Source organism: Sus scrofa, chromosome 2, assembly GCF_054392235.1.
Source record: "Sus scrofa isolate SSC_HxYL_T2T_F1_AM1 chromosome 2, Sscrofa_HxYL_maternal_Yorkshire_Landrace_v2.0, whole genome shotgun sequence".
NCBI lineage: Eukaryota > Metazoa > Chordata > Mammalia > Artiodactyla > Suidae > Sus > Sus scrofa.
Window position 1 is genome coordinate 49,072,314 of NC_139384.1, and position 17,158 is coordinate 49,089,471.

Sequence of the window (17,158 nt, forward strand, 5' to 3'; positions counted from 1 at the left end):
AAGCTCACTAAGCCTCTTTTTTTTTTTTTTTTTTTTTTTTTTTGTCTTTTTAGGGCCACACCCACAGCATATGGAGGTCCCCAGGCTAGGGGTTGAATTGGAGCTGCAGTTGCCAGCCTGCAGCACAGCCACAGCAACGCCAGATCAGAGCAGTGTCTGCAACCTGCACCACAGCTCACAACAACGGTGGATCCTTAACCCACTGAGCGAGGCCAAGGATTGAACCTGCGTCTTCATGGATTCTTGTCAGGTTCGTTAACCACTGAACCATGACAGGAACTCCTAGTTTAACCCTAATTAAAACAACTGGTAGGCTTTTAAAATGGCTCATTTTTTCATCAGCCAAATTTGAAGATGAGAAAGGTTGGAAACCTGGGGCCACTTTTACTTTTGTGGCTTTGGTACACTATTTAATGCTGTCATTTTTAACTCCATCTTGTCTACATGCCCTTCGTGTAAGACTTAACTGCTGACAATTCAGAATTTCTTCTCTCTGACCCATTTTTATAAGCCCAAAGAAAAGGAAAAGTGTTCCATAAATGCCTCAAAAATACTTGGGGCTTTGTGATGTAGAATATTCTCTTAGATCTCTGGCAGTTGTTGGTGTGAAAAGACTCAGAAATCAGAAGACTTCAATTTAGCTTGGGGCCATGCTTATTAAATTCTGGGCTAATCATGTTAAAATATGGTAGCCTGGATTGTGTTACCTATGAGGTTGTGAGGATGAGAGACTGTATATCAAAATTCCCTGAGTAATATTGAAGCACTGAATGGAATTGGTAACCTTCTAAAAGAGAGTAGTGGGATTTTTGGTAATACCAGGAAGTCAAGTGCCTAAAAGTTGAATTGAGACACAGAGAAGAGGAGACCACACCAGGGAGACAGTGGATCCAATGTGGAGGAAGGACCCAGCGGTGTAAGAGAACAAGGTTAAGACTTAGCACAGCCTGCAAGCAGGGGAGAGGGGTGTACCTAGCCCAGACTTCATCTATTGGTGCTGTCTTCTGAGTCATTACTGGAGGCCAGCCTCTTTCACATACATTATTATTATTATTTTTTTTTTTTGTCTTTTTGCCTTTTTGAGGGCTGCTCCCGCAGCATATGGAGCTTCCCAGGCTAGGAGTTGAATCGGAGCTGTAGCCGCCGGCCTACGCCAGAGCCACAGCAACATGGGATCCAGCCGCGTCTGTGACCTACACCACAGCTCACAGCAACACTGGATTCTTAACCCACTAAGCAAGGCCTGGGATCAAACCTGCAATCTCATGGTTCCTAGTCGGATTCGTTAACCACTGCGCCACGACGGGAACTCCCATACATTATTTCATAATAGGACTTCACCTACAAAGATGCTGGCTTCCCTAACCTTATATTTTCCCCATTATAAAGAAACCTAGGGCTTAATAACAGTACAGGGCCACATAGCTAGCACATGGCAAAGCTAGGCTTCAAAACCAAGTCTGTCTTCTGACTGTGCGCCTGCCCATTAATTTATTGGCTTTCAAACCTTTTTCAGAAGCAGCAAAACCTTTTTTCAAATAAAAACTTTCACAGAATATTCTCATGGCATAAAATAGAAGTAAAGCTGCCCTGCTAGAAGTACAAGTCATGACCTTTCTCATCAACTGTCCCCATCTCCATCCTACCTGTGGCAGGACCACAGCCCCTGAGGAGCCCAGTTTTGAAAACCCAGGTCCTACTTTTGAGTCAATTTGGGTCCTAAGAATCCACTTTATGTGAATTACTAATAATTCTTTATGTATCTTTTTTGGGAGATGGGATAGGGCTTATGTCCTAAGATGCTGGTCCTTGGGTCATCCTAACCTATGTTAGCATCAGGCACTAGAAATAGATTGATGCTTTACAACAAACATAGGCTTAGATTTGTAAATTCTCTGGCAAGGATGAAAACAGATTGGTTTCTAAGTCTTCTGGCCAATTCTACATGAGAGCTGGAGACTGATAAATGACTTGTACCCAATGCTATTTCAGCACAGGAAACCCCACAACAGATCCCCAAGTATTCTATGGCTGTAAAAGCAGGACTTGCTTTCCGAAGTACTGCTGGTGGTATTACTGTTTCCAAGGCCTGGGCTAGACACTGATTATCTTCTTCCTTGAAGTCCCTGGCAGAGAGCTAGATAGTTTTTTATGTGAGGTACTCACTAGTCCTTCTCTCATGGGAGCTCCTGAATTCCTCCCACCATGTAATGGGCTGATAGTTCCCCAATCCTCAGAACAATCTCTGCCTTCCCCACACACAAGGGAGAAATCCTCTAAGGATGTCAGCAAGCCTCTCTACCTCCATCAGTATGCTTCGTACCTTGCCTAACACAGATGCATTTACTCTAAGAGGAAAAAAAGGGTCCTACTCGTTTCAGCAATCACAATAATAATAATATACTCCCACTTCCAACACTTTTCAGAACTTGGGCAAGAGCACTCTAGATGAAGAAGGGCCTTAGTCTAAGAGTCATCAGCCCTACCTTCTTGCCTCCTGGAGAAGAGGCATCAGGGGGAGGTGTACTTGTGATGTTCAGTGGGCTGGAGCCACAGCTGGAAGGCGATGACCCTCTTATCCTGTCAGAGAAAAGAGGCGTTAGTTACATTGCCTTTCCTTTTGGTCAGTGGAGTGTGTGTGTTTTGTCAAGGGATGGGGGTGAGAAGAAGGATGAAGATCTAAAATAGGGATTGGCAAAGTTTTTTCCGTAAAGGGCTTGACAGTAACTATCATATGTAGGCCATATGATCTCTGAATCCTCAGAACAATCTCTCAACACTGCTGCCCTTGTAGCTTGAAAGCAGACATAGACAATATGCAAGTGAATGGACATAGCTGTGTTCCAAGAAAACTTTATTTACAGGTGATGAGCTGGATGTATCCCACGGTACCTGATCTAGAATGCAGATCCTGGAGTTGAGCTTCTGACCAAGCCTTTGGATTAGGGTTTGGCTTTCAGGTTTGTGGATTTCAAGAAGGTGGCCAGTTTCCTTTCCTCACATAATCCAGATCTACATGTCGAACTCTATCTTTGACACGAGGAGCTAGGCTCCACAGCAAATGATTTGTTTTTTACTCTACAAACACTGTTTAGCTGGCAAATACTCAGGAAAGGCGGGGTGCTTGAGGTGGCTCAGCCACACCCAGAAAGTAGGCTTGCCATAGTAGTTGTTGTCTTCTAAGGCAACAGGCAATGAAAAATGGATCCAAGCCCTTCTCGACTAGCCTGGTTCTCAGCATAGTAGGTTTATAGAGGGCAAGACTTAGACTGTCAGTCCACATAAACTCCCGACAGGCTGAAGGACCTTAAGAAAGGAAGCCATGACCTGGCACTGAAGCTAGAGCAATGGGTGGCAACTGTGTGCCTACCATGCTCTTAGCCACTTACATGGATGAATGCAGCTTCTGCAGGGTCCTGCAGGGACCCCTCCACTGCCCAGCCGTCTTTTGGCTCTTGGCCTGTATTACCTACTTCTGTAGATGTGTGAGTAAACAAGCTCTCTCTCCCGGATAAGTTTCTCAAAGGCAGGAATATATAACTATTATCTACCACAAGTTCCTCACCCACCCAGAGGACTACTAATTGCTTATTGAAAAATTGTTGAATGTCTCCCACTTTTCCTACCTACATCTGTGGAGCCATTATTTTTCCACGTTCCCATCTTGGAATGGCCTTTTCATTGTCACTTACGCTTCAATATCTAGTCCTTAAACTACTGATTTCTTTTTTGGACAATGGTATCACTGCAGGATGGGCCTCCCTGCTGGGTCACTAAGCATGCTCGCCTTCATCTTTTCCCATTCCTAATCCAAAGTCTACAATGCTTAACTGAAACACCTGCTCAGCATCCTACAATGAATAGGATCTTACAATTTTCTTCCAGTTGAAACTGCTCAGCACCATTTCTTAGGATTCTTAGCCATCTCCCCACATACCTCTGTGGTTCCTTTCTACAAAGATTCTGCTCAGTTAGGTGGCCTCCTTTTTTATCCTAAATGTGCCACTCACATGCCCAGTCCAGTGTATGCCTGTCTTTTCTAGCAGGAACCCCCATACTCACAAACCCCAGCTAAGACCAAGTTCAAATCCTCCCTCCCTTGCCTATGGCAGCCCATGCATGCTCCGTTGTTCTATTACCATCAAGAAAACAGGCTCAAAGACTAAGATCTTTGAGTTCAAGGTCTATTTTATACTGTTCTTGGCTGGTCCCAAGCAAAGCACAGGGTGTGCAGTGGCCAATCACACCAGATCATCCCTGTGCACCACTCCCACCTCTTTCCTGAAGGAGACTTGGGCAGCCACACCTGTCATTCCTGAAGGGTTGGAACAGAACGGCGCTACCCACTGGGATAAGAGCCCCTCTGTGGCCAGCCTCCAAATCTCCGGAGACAATCAATTCGGTGTCAGTAGGGAATAACAATTTTTTCTTTTCCTGTAGTTATGTTCCATTAAGTCTGCATTCCTGAGGACCTGGCTACCACCTTTTCCATTCCTCAAATTCAAATGGACTTAGAAGAACTGCTTCCCTCTCAGTGACGCATAGACTCTTCAAGACTTAGACTTAATTAACAATTTTTGAGCTCTCACTACAGGTCAGTTTCTGTCCCTACAGGACACTACGTGTCAGTTCAGGGGAACTTCCTGAGTTCTCTCACAATCCTAGAGCAATTTGGGGGAGATAGACATTGCCTTCCTTTTACGGCTCAGGTCAACAGAGTCTACGAAGTTAAGTGAATCTCTTAAGCAGAAGCCCAGGACTCAAACCCAGGTCAACTGCTTCAAAGCTTCTTCTCTTTCATGTGGAAAAGAAGTCCTGCCCAAGGGAGCTTCTATTACGAGGTCTCTATTTGTTTGGTCTCCATTACGAATCTCAGGGTTGGCCACCCTACAGCATATGGAGTTCCCACGCCAGGGATCAGATCCGAGCCATAAGTGTGACCTAAGCCACAGCTGCAGCAATGCCAGATCCTTAACCCACTGTGCCAGGCTGGGGATCGAACCTGGGGAAGCTCCCTGGGCCATATACAAAGTAATAAGAAAGCTGAGCCTCCCAAAGAGTTACCTTTAGCGCTGACCTGTTTGGGTTTAGCTTCTTTATCTAAAGGCAGGACTTTTTAGTCTCGACACTATTTACATTTTGGACTGAAAAACTCTTTGATGGGGTGGGGGTGTTGGGGAGGCTGTCCTGTGTACCGAAGAATGTTTAGCAAGCAGATCCCTCGTCTCCATCCACTGGATGTTAGCAGCGACCTCCCACTCAGTTGGGACAACCAAGAATGTCTCCAGACACCCACAAAACATCCCATGGGGGGCAAAATGCCCCAAGGTTAAGATCACGGGTTGAAGGGAACAAGGAGAAGGTATTACTTGCCTGTGGATTTCCATGATTTCCTCAGCAATCATTCGACCTATTTTTCCTGCCCCAGCCCTGGTTCCCCCTGGAATCCCTGGAACAGTGGGGTGGGTCCTCTTTGGGCCACCTACAACAAAGGAATCTGAGAGTGGGAAAAGAGAAAACCAAGGAAGAAATGCTATTATGTGTTAAAACCAGTTCATCCCATCATCCATCTGAAGTTCAACATTGGGGTTGTGCCTTGAGGGACATGAGAACCATAGCTTGTCAGAAAAAGGCATTCCAGCAGGAAAAAGCTCAAGTTTTCCTTCCAAGATCAGAGGTGCTGATATAAAGCCTCTAAATCTGCATGCAATCAACATACATTAACCAAATACCACCAGGGTCACAGAGGTAAGTCAGCATCCCTGCCCTCAAGGAGCTCACAGTCTAATGGGGAGATGCATAAGATAAACCAGGGCTGGAGCAAAGTGCGAGGAGTTTGACGGGTCAGCAAGAGGCAGCCAACTCTTCCAGGGCACAGGTGCAACTTCCTGGATAAGACTAACTCTGAGCTGAGTCTCAAGGGAGGAGCATAAATTAGGTTGGCAGAGAGGTAACAGGAAAAAGCAACAGGCCCAGCATCCAATGTATGCAAGAACACTGAGGCCAGACAACTGGGGAGACTATTCTAAGACATTTATCATTTTTTATTTTTACTTTTTGGCTTTTTTAGGGACACACCTATAGCAATATGGAAGTTCCCAGGCTAGGGGTTGAACTGGAGCTGCAGCTGCTGACCTACACCACAGCCACAGCAACCTCAGATCTGAGCCCCATTTGTGACCTAACCCATAGGTCATGGCAACGTCAGATCCTTAACCCACTGAGCGAGGCCAGGGATCAAACCCATATCTTCATAGATACTAGCCAGGTTTGTAAATTGCTGAGTCACAATAAGAACTCCATCCAAGACTCATCATGAATGATGATGGAATAATAGATGAAAGTGAGAGGCAGGTACTAGTCAGCTCATGAAGGGCCTTGGATGTCCTATTAACAGATTTGAGCAGTATCCACAGGGGATAAGGAATACCAAAGGGGGAGTTCCCGTCGTGGCGCAGTGGTTAACGAATCCGACTAGGAACCATGAGGTTGCGGGTTCGGTCCCTGCCCTTGCTCAGTGGGTTAACGATCCGGCGTTGCCGTGAGCTGTGGTGTAGGTTGCAGACGCGGCTCGGATCCCGCGTTGCTGTGGCTCTGGCGTAGGCTGGCAGCTACAGCTCCGATTCAACCCCTAGCCTGGGAACCTCCACATGCCACGGGAGCGGCCCAAGGAATAGCAAAAAGACAAAAAAAAAAAAAAAAAAGAAAGAAAGAAAGAAAGAAAAGGAATACCAAAGGGCTTGACTCAGAAAGTGCACTGACTCTGAGAGAAAAGATGGTGGAGCAGAAGGACTCTAGCTCACTTCCTCTCATGAAAACACCAAAATTACAACTAACTGCTGAACAGCCATCAACAAAAATAGGCTGGAAACTACCAAAAAAGGTACCCTACCCCCAAAGACAAAGAAGAAGCCACATCGAGATGACAGGAGGGGTGCTTTCACAATATAAGCAATCCCATACCCACTGGGTAGGTGACCCACAGATCAGAGGATAACTATATCACAGAAGCTCTCCCATAGGAGTGAGAGTTCTCAGCCCCCCACATCAGGTTCTCCAGCCTGCGAGTCTGGCATTGGGAGGAGCCCCCAGAGCATTTGGTATTGAAGGCCAGTGGGGCTTGTGCACAGGAACTCCACAGGGCTGAGGGAAATGGAGCCTGTACTCCTGGAGGGTGCACCAAGGCCTTCACGTGCATTGGGTCAGAGGGCAAAGCAGGGACTCCCCAAAAATCTGGGTCAGACCTATCTGTGGGTCTTGATGGGTCTCTTGGGAAAGGAGGGGTGGCTGTGGCTCACTGTGGGAGCAGACTGGAGGCAGAGATCCCAGGAATGATCACTGGTGTGAGCTCCCCTGGAGACTGCCATCTGGGGAAGCTCTGGCTCCCCCCATCAGGGCTGAGAAGTCCCAGGCAAAACAATAAATAGGGTGGGAACAGCCCCACCCATCAGCAAACAGACTGCCTAAAGTCCTCCAAGGCACACAGCTGCCTTTATTCACACCCAGAGACAAAGCTCCACTCACCAGAGGGACAAGACAGATCCACCTACCAGTGGGCAGGCACCAATCCCTCCTATCAGGAAGCCTGCAGTAAGCTGCTGTATCAGCTTCACACACAAGGGGGCAGATACCAGAAGCAAAAGAGGCTACAACCCTGTAGCCTGCAAAAAGGAGACCGTAAAAAAAGCTATACAAAATGAAAAGGCAGAGGAGGAAGAAGACAACCACCTCTCCCCAAATCAGCTAAGTGAACTGGAGATTAGCAACCTCCATGAAAAAGACTTTAATGATAGGAAAGATGATCCAAGATCTTGCGAAAAAACTAGAGGCAAAGATCAATAAATTACAAGAAACACTGAACGAAGAAATAAAAGAGTTTCAAGGTTAAACAAGCAAAGATGCAAATTACAATAACCAAAATAAGAAATTCACTAGAAGGAACCAATAGCAGAATACAGGAAGCAGAAGAATGAATAAGCAAAGTGGAATACAGATTGGTGGAAATCAATGACACAGAACAAAGAAAAAAGAATGAAAAGAAGAGATGACAGTCTAAGAGAACTTTGGGACAACTTTAAATGCATCAAGAATCACATTATAGGAGTGCCAGAAGGAGAGAGGGAGAGAAGGGGCCAGAGAAAATATTTGAAGACATAATAGCCAAAAACTTCCTCAACATGGAAAAGGAGTTGCTTACTCAAATCCAGGAAGCACCACAAATACCATGCAGAATAAACCCAAGGAGGAACACTTTGAGACACTCATTACTCAAAGTGACCAAAATTAAAGACAAAGAGAAAATATTGAAAGCAGCTAGGGAAAAGCAATAAATAACATACAAGGGAACCCCAATAAGCTTATCAGCTGATTGGGGGTTTTTTTTGTTTTGGTTTTTTTTTTTTTTTTTTTTTTTTTTTTAAGGGCTGCACCCGCAGCATATGGAAGTTCCCAGGCTAGGGGTCAAATTGGACCTACAGTTGCTGGCCTACACCACAGCCACAGCAACATGGGATCCAAGCCACGTTTGTGACCTACACCACAGCTCATGGCAACACCAGATCCTTAACCTGCTAAGGCCAGGGATCGAACCTGCATCCTCATGGATATTGGATTTGTTTCTGCTGCGTGACAATGGGAACTCCCAGCTGATTGTTCAGCAGAAACTCTGCAGGCCAGAAGGAAGTGGCATGATATACTAAAGTGATGAAAGGAAAAAACCTAAGACTTCTTTACCCAACAAGGTTTTCATTCAAATTTGAAGGAGAAATAAAAAGCTTTACAGACAAGCAAAAGCTGAGAGAATGCAGCACCACTAAACCAGCTTTAAACAACAAATTTTAAAGGAACTTCTCAAGGGGGAAAAGAAAGGGCCACAACTAGAAACAGGAAAATCACAAATGAGAAGGCTCACTGATAAAGGCAAACAAACATAGAGTAAAGGTAGGAAATCATCTGCACACAAATACGATACCCCAAACCAGCCATCATGAAAAGAGGAAGGTACAGACACAGGATACTGGAGATGCATTTGCAATTAAGAGATCAACAACTTAAAACAATCTATTTTTTTTTTTTTTTTTGGTCCTTTTGCCTTTTCTAGGGCCACTTCCCATGGCATATGGAGGTTCCCAGGCTAGGGGTCGAGTCGGAGCTATAGCCACCAGCCTACGCCAGAGCCACAGCAACTCGGGATCCGAGTCGCGTCTGCTACCTACACCACAGCTCACGGCAACGCCGGATCGTTAACCCACTGAGCAAGGGCAGGGACCGAACCCGCAACCTCATGGTTCCTAGTCGGATTCGTTAACCACTGCGCCACGACGGGAACTCCAAAACAATCTTGTATATACATAGATTCCTCGTGGTAACTACAAACCAAAAATCTGCAGTAGATACACACACAAATAAGAAAAAGCAATCCAAACACAACATGAAAGATAATCATCAAACCACAAGAGAACAAAAGAGGAAGTGAAGAAAAAAGACCAACAAAAACAAATCCAAAACAATTAACAAAATGGCAATAAGAACACGCATATCAATAATTACCTTAAATGTAAATGGACTAAATGCTCCAACTAAAAGACAGACTGCCTGAATGGATACAGAAACAAGACTCATATATATGCTATCTAAAAGAGACCCACTTCAGTTCTAGGGAGACATATAAACTGGAAGTGAGAGGATGGAAGAAGATATTCCATACAAATAGAAATCAATAGTCATATCAGACAAAATAGACTCTAAAATAGCAATGGTTATAAGAGATAAAGAAGGACATTACATAAAGATAAAAGGATCAATGCAAGAAGAAAATATTACAATTGTAAATATATATGCGCCCATCACAGGAACACTTCCATATATAATGCAACTGCTAACAGCCACAAAAGGAGAAAGTAACAATAATACAATTATAGTTAACTTTAACACCCCACTTACAGCAATGGGCAGATTATCCAGAAAGAAAAAGTGCAATGCAATGCCGGCCTTAAATAATGCATTAGATCAGATCAACCTAAAAGATTTATAGAATATTCCATCCAAAAGCAGCAGAATACACATTCTCCTCAAGCGTACACAGAACATTCTCTAAGAGAGAGAGGTCACATTCTGCGCCACAAATCAAGCCTCAATAAATTTAAGAAAATGGAAATCCTATCAAGCACCTTTTCCAACCACAATGCTATAAGATTAGAAATCAATGATAAGAAAAAAAAACACAAACACTGGAGACTAAACAATATGGTATTCAACAACCAATCACTGAAGAAATCAAAAGAGGAAATTAAAAAATACCTAGCAGCAAATGACATCAAATGCACAACAATCCAAAACCTCTGAGATGCAGCAAAAGCAGTTCTAAGAGGGAAGTTTACAGCAATACAAGCCTACCTCAAGAAACTAGAAAAAGCTCAAACAAACAACTTAACTTTACACCTAAAGCAGCTAGAGAAAGAACAAACAAAACCCAAAGCTAGGAGTTCCCAACGTGGCTCAGCGGTTAAAGAACCCGACTAGTATCCATGAGGATGTGGGTTCGATCCCTGGCCTTCTTCAGTGGGTTAAGATCATGGTATTGTGTGGGCTGTGGTGTAGGTCACAGACGTGGCTTGGATACTGTGTTGCTGTGGCTGTGGCTGTGGTACAGGCCAGCAGCTACAGGTCCAATTTGACCCCTAGCTTGGGGAACCTCCCTATACTGCAGGTACGGCTCTAAATAGACAAAAAAGACACACACACACACACACAAAACCCAAAAGGTAATAGAAGGAAAGAAATCATAAAGATCTGAGCTGAAATAAATGAAATAGAAACAAAGAAAACAATAGAAAAGATCAGTGAAACTAAAAAGCTGGCTCAACAAAACTGATAAACTCTTAGCGAGACTCATGATAAAAAAAAAAAAAGTAGTGGGCCCAAATCAATAGAATTAGAAATGAAAAGGAGAAGTTAGAATTGACATCACAGAAATCCAAAGGATCACAAGAGACTACTGTAAGTAACTATATGACCATAAAATGGACAACCTAGAAATGGACAACTTCTTAGAAAGGTACAACCTTCCAAGACTGAACCAGGAAGAGAGAAGATGAGCAGATCATTCACAAGTACTGAAATTAAAACTGTGATTTAAAAACTTCCAACAAGCAAAAGTCTAGGACCAGATGGCTTCACAGGCAAATTCTGTCAAACACTTAGAGAAGAGTTAATACCTATCCTTCTGAAACTATTCCAAAAAATTGCAGGGGAAGGAACACTCCCAAACTCATTCTAGGAGCCCACCATTACCCTGCTACCAAAACCAAAGATAGCTCAAAAAAAGAAAATTAAAGGCCAATATTCACTGATGAAAATAGATGAAAAATTCTCTACAAAATACTAGCAAATCAAATTCAACAATACATTAACTCATGATCAAGTGGGATTTATCCCAGGGATGCAAGGATTTTTCAATATCCGCAAATCATTCAGTGTAATACAACACATTAACAAACTGAAGAATAGGAGCTCCCAAGGCAGAGCAACTGGATCAGTAGTGTCTTAGAAACGTTGAGATGCAGTTTGATCCCTGGCCTGGCACGGTGGATTAAAGATCTGGTGTTGCCACAGCTGTGGCTTAGTTCGTGGCTGCAGCTCAGATCTTATCCCTAGCATGGGAGCTCCATATGCCAAGGGGCAGCCAAAAAAAAAAAAAAAAAACCTGAAGAATAAAAAACACATGATCATCTCAATAGATGCAGAAAAAGCTTCTCACAAAATCTAACACTCCCTTCTGATAAAAAGCCCTCCAGAAAGTGGGCATATAGAGAACGTACCTTACCATAATAAGGCCTTATTGAAGCCACAGCTAACATGATTCTCCATGGTGAAAAGCTGAAAGAATTCCCACTAAGATCAGGAACACCATTTTTTTTTTTTTTTTTTTGGTCTTTTTAGCTATTTCTTGGGCCGCTCCCGCGGCATATGGAGGTTCCCAGGCTAGGGGTCGAGTCGGAGCTGTAGCCACCGGCCTACGCCAGAGCCACAGCAACACGGGATCCAAGCCGCATCTGCAACCTAAACCACAGCTCATGGCAACGCTGGATCCTTAACCCACTGAGCAAGGGCAGGGACCAAACCCACAACTTCATGGTTCCTAGTCGGATTCGTTAACCACTGCGCCACGACGGGAACTCCCACTCTCACCACTTTTATTCAACATATTTTTCGAAGTCCTAGCCATGGCAATCAGAGAAGAAATAAAACGAATTGGAAAAGAAGAAGTAAAACTATCACTCTTTGCAGATAACATGATACTATACATAGAAAATCCCAAAGATGCTACCAGAAAACTGTTTGAGCTCATCAATGAATCTGACAAAGTTGCAGGACAGAAAATTGATTGACAGAAAGCTATTGCATTTCTATATACTAACAATGAAAGATCAGAAAGAGAAATTAGGAAAACAATCCTATTTACCATCACAACAAAAAGAATAAAATACCTAGGAATAAACCTACCTAAAGAAACAAAAGACCTGGAGCTCCTATTGTGGCTCAGTGGTTAACAAATCCAACTAGAAACCATGAGGTTGCGTGTTCGGTCCCTGGCCTTGCTCAGTGGGTTAAGGATCTGGCATTGCTGTGAGCTGTGGTGTAAGTTGCAGATGTGGCTCGGATCCCACATTGCTGTGGCTCTGGTGTAGGCTGGCGGCTATAGCTCTGATTCGACCCATAGCCTGGGAACCTCCATGTGATGCAGGCTGTGGCCCTAGAAAAGGCAGAAAGACCAAAAAAAAAAAAAAAAAAAAAAAAAAAAGTGAGAGAGAGACAAAAGACCTGAAATCTGAAAAGTCCGAGACACTGATGAAAGAAGTCAAAAATGACACAAACAGATAGAAAGCTATATCTTGCCCTTGGATTAGAAGTACTGATATTGTCAAAATGAGTATACTACCCAAGGCAACCCACAGATTCAACTCAATCCTTATCAAATTACCAATGGCATTTTTCACAGAACTAGAACAAAAAAAAATTAAATTTGTATGGAAACATAGAAGACACTGAATAGCCAAAGCAATCCTGAGAAAGAAAAATGGAGCTGTGGGGAATCAGGCTTCCTGACTTCAAAGCTACAGTCATCAAAACAGTATGGTACTGGCACAAAAACAGAAATATAGATCAATGGAACCGGATAGAATGCCCAGACATAAATTCATGCACCTATGGTCAACTAATCTATGACAAAGGAGGCAAGAATATACAATGGATAAAAGACAGCTGGGAAAACTGGACAGCTACATGTAAAAGAATGAAATCACAACACTCTCCAGAATTCCCTTCATGGCTCAGCAATTAACAAATCTGACTAGGATCCAGAAGGATGCGGGATCTATTCCTGGCTTCATGCAGTGGGTTAAGGATCCGGCGTTGCCGTGAGCTGTGGTGTAGATCACAGACACAGCTCAGATCCCACATTGCTGTGGCTGTGGTGTAGGCCAGCAGCTGTAGCTCCAATTAGACCCTTAGCCTGGGAACTTCCATATGCTGCAAGTGTGGCCCTAAAAAGCGCGTGCGTGCACGCACACACACACACACACACACAAGAAAGAAATCACAACCCTCTCTAACATCATGTACAAAAATAAACTCAAAATGAATTAAAGACCTAGATATAAGACTGGATAGTAAAACCTCTTAGAGGAAAATGTAGGCCAAACACGCTCTGACATAAATCGCACCAATACTTCCCCCTCCTAGAGTAATGAAAATAAAAACAAACAAATGGGACCTAATTAAACTTAAAAGTTTTGCACAGCAAAGGAAACCATCAGCAAAATGAAAAGAAAGCCCACATAAAAGGAGAAAATATTTGCAAATGAAACAAGTGACACGGCACTGATCTCCAAAATATACAAACAATTCATACAGCTCAATGTCAAAAAAAACACATACACAACCCAATGAAGAAATGGACAGAAAATCTAAATAGACATTTCTATAAAGAAGACATAAAGATGACCTAAAACACATGAAAAGATGTTCAACATCATTCATTATTAGAGAAATGCAAATTGAAACTACTGTGAGGTACCATCTTATACCAGTCAGAATGGCCATCATCAAAAAGTCTACACACAATACATGCTGGAGAGGGTGCAGAGAAAAGGCAACCCTCTTACAGTGTTGGTGGGCATGTAAATTAGTTCAACCATTATGGAAAACAGCATGGAGTTTCTTCAAAACACTAAAAATAAAACTACCATTTGCTCCAGCAATTCCGTTCCTGGGCGTCCATCTGAGGAAAACATACTTTGAAAAGATATATGGACCCAATGTTCACTGCAGCACTGTTTACAATAGCCAAGACATGGAAACCACCTAAGTGGCCATTGACAGAGGAATGGATAAAGAAGATGTGATACATATGTGCAATGGAATATTACTCGGCCATAAAAAAGAATGAGATCCTTCCATTAGTAGCAGCATAGATGGACCTTGAAATTATCATACTACGTCAGACAGTGAAAGGCAAACATCACATGATATCACCTATATGTGCAATCTAAAAAAAAAAAAAAAAAAGGATACGAATAAACTTATTTCCAGAATAGAAACAGACTCAGAGACTGAAAACTAACTTATGGTTACCAAAAGGGATAGGTGGAGGGAGGAGGGATGGACTAGGGGTTTGGGATTGGCATATGCACATTGAGGTATACCAATAGGAATGACTGGCCAGTAGGAACCTGCTGTTTAGCACAGAAAGCTCCACCCAGTATTCTGTGATAATCTATGTGGGAAAAGAATCTGAAAGAATGGATGTGGGTACGTGTATAACTGAATCACTTCGTTGTACAGCAGAAATTATCCCAACATTGTATATCAACTGTACTTCAATAAACCACTGAAGAAAAAAAAAAAAAAACAAATAAAATGCAGACTTAGGACTTGGGTTCTTAAGAAGTTCAGCACATGGAAAATGAGCCAGTGGAGGGTGGAGGTGCAGAGGAGGAGAGCGAGACTAGGGTCGGGAAGTTATCTGCAATAATCCACACAACAGATGGGGAGGGTGGAGTAGCAACAGCAGTGATGGAGAAGTTTAAGAGACAGAAGGGACAGGATGTCATATTTAAATACCATGGGAGAGAGGAAGGAGTCACAGTCTCTGGCTTACCCACCAGCCGGGGGTGTTGGGGGGGAGTTGTGTAGAGCACGGATTTGGACAGGCTGAATTACAGGTGCCTTTGGGACTCCAGGTGTCTATGCCCAGAAGGCAGCTGGAGAGACAGATCTGGAGCTCAGGAGTGAAACTGGATGTGGGGATTCACTGATGGAGAGGTGGAGCCTGAAGCCATGCAGACACAGGCAGTCCCAGGCAAGGAGGAGTCAAGTGCAAAGAGCAGGGGCCAAGGCTGAGCTGGGGGAGGGAGCCCCGTGGAGAATGGCACCCCCCTCCTCCCCCACCACCCCGTGCAGACAGAGACCCTCCACCCACCATCGGAGCCAGTGACCGTCACCAGAGAGCATTTGACATCGCAGCCACTGGGCAACACAGAGGGAGGAAAGCACAAGAGGAGCAAGGAGGTGGCCACTTCCAGGGCTTCCAGGGTCCAGGCAGCCTCAGGAAAGACAAAACTGAGTTCCCGGCATTCCAGGCTCAACAGAGAACGTGAGATGACAGCGTCCTTAGCCATCATCCCTGTGAGGCCTCCCTCGTTGCAGAGCGTACGGTGGCCGGGGACCCCAGGCTCTCGGGGTAGGGGATGGAGGCCACAAGCAGCCTGTCGCAGGCAAGCCCCGGTGCCCCAGCAGCACATAGTTACCTTCTCCAGAGGGCAGCATGCTGTCCATGCTGTGGGGGGACGCTGTGAGCTGCGGGAAAGTTGGGTCCCCACCTTCCAGGACGTTGGCTCTGTGAACATCCCAGCAACAAGGAAACGTGAGTCAGGCCTGCTCAGAACTGCGCACCTTTCACCTTGGCCAAGGTGTCTGGCGTCCACCCTGGACCTGGACAGGCCAGAGAGTGAAGCGTCTGTCTGAGTGACTCAATAGCTCTCCTCGCTGTTGGAGGACACGGGGGACAGCATCCGAGCCTCTGGCCTCCCTGCCTGCCTGGGCCTTCCTAGTTCACGTGGGATGCGGTCCAGGGGCGGCACGGACTGCGGCAGCCCATTGCCACCGCTGCACGCCTCCTCTCCTGCCAGCCTGCAGGGCACCCAGCCCCTCACTCGGCTCTGCCTACAAGTGGGGCTTTGGATATCAGGGGGATGCGATGCAGGGAGCAGGCCAAAGACCAGGTCCTGCTTTTCCTGCTCACGCAGAAGGTGGCAGCCTTTGAAGGGCATCCCAGCCGGTGCCCAGGCAGGTGGTGGGCGTGACTCCCAACCCTCCTCAGCCAAGGCCAGTGGGAGCTGGGGAGGCTTTCACGGCTTATCAACCCTTCCCTCCACAGCAGGACCAGTGCAGGCCGGGCCTGCAGAATTCAAAGGCCCACTGCTTTATCAGGAAGGAAATGCTGCTGGTCTCCTGGAGCAAGTCCGCCCGTGGGGAGGCCTGAGTGGTCTGAATATTGAAGCTTGTCCTTCGTGAACCACCTCTGGGGCTTCTGCCAGGCCTGAGGATTCACAGCATATTAGCGAGACGGCAGTAAAGGGTGTTGATACTGGCTGTTGCCCGGACCCCGTTTCCCAGGTAAGGAGCCCAAGGCTCCTCTCTTTGAAGCAACGGAGCTTTTGAGATAGAAAAAAACACTTACAGGACAACAGTGTTGGTGGAGACAATGTATTCTACTTCCTTGGTCCAAGGGTTCATGAAACTGAACCAGCGACTCCGTAGTGTGATGAAAGAACCGTCTTTGATTTTAAACTTATAGCAATTAGTTGTAATCTTCTCTCTTGTCTGTAAAACTGAAAATACAGAGACACCAGGAGCACTGTTATTTTCTCAGGCCAATTTGATTAGTCGGGAGTTCCCGTCATGGTTCAGTGGTTAACAAATCCGACTAGGAACCATGAGGTTGCGGGTTCGATCCTTGGCCTTGCTCAGTGGGTTAAGGATCTGGCATTGCTGTGAGCTATGGTGTAGATCACAGACATGGCTCGGATCTGGTGTGGCTGTGGCTGTGGTATAGACGGGCGGCTACAGCTCCGATTAGACCACTAGCCTGGGAACC

At 45.0% G+C, this 17,158-nt stretch overlaps 1 protein-coding gene across 23 annotated transcripts in view; it reads right to left on the reverse strand.

The window, feature by feature from the left end:
* The window catches only part of ARNTL (aryl hydrocarbon receptor nuclear translocator like), a 129,048-nt gene that overhangs the window by 4,042 nt on the left and 107,848 nt on the right, over positions 1 to 17,158 (reverse strand). For 16 of the 23 annotated variants that reach the window (XM_085006424.1, XM_021076231.2, XM_085006361.1 and 13 more), the window contains 4 exon segments: positions 16,742 to 16,892; positions 15,810 to 15,898; positions 5,374 to 5,482; positions 2,487 to 2,580 (listed from right to left, as the gene is read on the reverse strand). In XM_085006424.1, coding sequence (XP_084862550.1) covers positions 2,487 to 2,580; positions 5,374 to 5,482; positions 15,810 to 15,898; positions 16,742 to 16,892 — 443 coding nt within the window. 23 annotated transcript variants of the gene reach the window in all.